General features: G+C 46.9%; 1 protein-coding gene across 1 annotated transcript; it reads left to right on the forward strand.

Moving 5' to 3' along the window:
• The first annotated feature begins 493 nt into the window (after nucleotides 1–493).
• On the forward strand, nucleotides 494–2,482 carry LOC139939346 (transcription factor Sp5-like). The gene is made up of 2 exons (XM_071935148.1): nucleotides 494–646; nucleotides 1,076–2,482. The coding sequence occupies exons 1-2, from the start codon at nucleotides 611–613 to the stop codon at nucleotides 2,228–2,230; spliced, it is 1,191 nt and encodes a 396-aa protein (XP_071791249.1). The 5' UTR covers nucleotides 494–610; the 3' UTR covers nucleotides 2,231–2,482.

Consider the following 2,482-nt stretch of genomic DNA (forward strand, 5'->3'; position numbering starts at 1 on the left):
TTTCTTGTGACAGCAAAACTACATCTAATTATTGCTCTTCTATGTCGTCACACAAGCATCTCATTATGGGCTGGCAGTCAGCCTGAATACTCCCGACCAATCAGAACCCTCCATTGTCGGCACCACTTCCTTTGATTTTCAGCAATCCAATTATTTGTTTACACAAAAGTGGTGCGGACCTATTACTTGGTTAACTTCACCGCCTTTTGTCCCGCCCCTACCGTCCCTACTCATAATCAACATTATTTTTCGTGTCAACAAATACCCAGCAGGATCGTTGTCAGAGGCTAATGGGTCTGGTTTCCTTTCAGGACGGCCGCTGCGCACGCTGATTGGCTGTCGGTATATATCAAAGGGTGGCGAGTTGACAGCTGATTGGCCGGCGGTAGATGAAAGAAACACTCAACGATCGTATGTGGCTGTGCGCTCATTCACACGCGCTGTACAAATACGACAAGCGTAGTGTGCCGTGGGTTATAGTCGTTGACTAGACTTTGGTGGATGCACACTATTATATCGCTAGCTGGCTTCGTGTGTACTACTGAACTTATTTCTCTCGTAATATTCCACTCGTTCTCCGTTTTGTCTTGGAGACTTTTAGTGATTCAACATGCCTGAAGTGGAGTGTTCCTCGCAATTCTTGCAGGTTGGTGTTTTAATTAAACAATCTATTTTAAAAAGAAGTGTTCGAATAAAAACGTGTGTGTGTTTACAATTCATAAACATGATATCGCTGCTCAATATATAATAAATGCTGCGCTTGTCTCGGTCATACATTTTTAGTATTATCGTATAAATAATGGCCATTGGCCTGGGTGAATCTTATTTTCAAAATGTTTACAGGCAAATTGTAAACATGAACGTTGCTATTAGGAGCAAAATCCCTGGCTTTCTTTTTTAGTCTAGCGGCCATGCATGTTGAAGGAAATTAACAACTGCTGCATCGGCAAGTGGTCACAACTCCGATGTGAAGTAAAAGTTCTCTGTCCAGCATATTGTTATTGTCGTTTTATTTCCCATTTATATCGTAAACGATTATTAATTTTGTTTCCCCTGTTTTTCTTTCTTTCTCCAGTTACCGGAAAAATGTCCAGGCGATTTCAACAAGCCCAGCCCACTGGCTCTTCTTGCTGCGACGTGTAACAAGATCGGCGGGCCCGACCCTGGCGTTTCCAAGCCCGCTGTGCCGGTCCAGCAGACGGCACCCCGACCGCTGCTCCAGGCCGAGAGAGTCCCGGGTTACTACCACCAGGCACACCCGTCACCGCCGGTCCTCGGCTCTACGGTCATCCCATCACCCCGTCACGGTCTCAACCCAACACAACCAGCGAGGTGTGAACTTCCCCCTACCCCACCAGCCGAGCCGTTTCCGGGCTGTATGCCGACTGTGCTGCCGCACTACCCGGCAGGTGCAACGACGGTCTGTCCCCACTCAGTCGCCGCAGCTGCAGCCTACTTCAACGCTTTTCACCCGCCAGCTTCAACGTGCCACATGGCATTGCCACAGTTTTCTGCTGGACTAACTACAAGTCATTGCCACGGATTAGAACAATTATCGTATCTCCCAACCCCGGGGATGCTATCACCGCCACATCATGCTCTTCATGTTCCTCTGTCAGTTCAACCAGCCACCGAGGAGATTCCATGGTGGAGTGTATCCAGCCCTAGTCACCCGGTGCCCTCATCGCCTCTGACACCCCCATCTCCCGGACTATGCAACTATGCCGGCCCAATTTATCACCAACACTCTAGCGGCTATTCCCCTTACCAATACACCGGACTCTTTGAACATAAGTCATCCCTTGCAAAGCTTACAGCCAGACGATGCCGAAGATGCAGGTGTCCCAACTGTCAGAACGCCAGTAACTCCGGGGAGAGAACCAAAAGAAAGGAACACATCTGCCACATCCCGGGGTGTGGTAAGGTGTACGGCAAGACATCACATCTGAAAGCTCATCTCCGGTGGCACTCGGGGGAACGACCCTTCGTCTGTAACTGGCTTTTCTGCGGGAAGAGTTTCACCCGGTCGGACGAGCTGCAGAGGCATCTCCGTACACACACTGGGGAGAAGCGCTTCATCTGCCCGGACTGTGGAAAGCGTTTCATGAGGAGTGATCACCTTGCCAAACATCTTAAGACCCATTCCTTGAAGAAGACAGAGAACTCTAAACTCATTGATGAAGAGGAGGACGAAGATCTTCAAGATGAGATCTTGGATGTAACTTCATGAACTTGGAACAATAACTAGAAAGGCTGAATTTATTGACAATCTAAAGGATGTTGCATTGTATTAAGTTTATTTGAATTCAACTCAGTTTTTGTTTGTTGCCAAATCATATTTCATTGCCAAAACTATCAATCTTTGAAGTTATCTGCTACCCAATTCAGTTGATTCATTCTACAAACAGTTGCTTTATTGTCATGTTCGGGAGAATTTTTTTGTTAAAAGGTTCAAGAGTAATGCACTGTTTATAAAACAAAA

The sequence above is a fragment of the Asterias amurensis genome, chromosome 7 (assembly GCF_032118995.1).
Source record: "Asterias amurensis chromosome 7, ASM3211899v1".
Classification (NCBI taxonomy): Eukaryota; Metazoa; Echinodermata; class Asteroidea; order Forcipulatida; family Asteriidae; genus Asterias; species Asterias amurensis.

What these genes read in the sequence shown, in the direction of transcription:
- LOC139939346 (XM_071935148.1), top strand. Translation starts at nt 611, where the DNA reads ATGCCTGAAGTGGAGTGTTCCTCGCAATTCTTGCAG. An exon ending in GTTCCTCGCAATTCTTGCAG is followed by an intron (nt 647 to 1,075) that starts GTTGGTGTTTTA and finishes TTCTTTCTCCAG; the next exon opens with TTACCGGAAAAATGTCCAGG.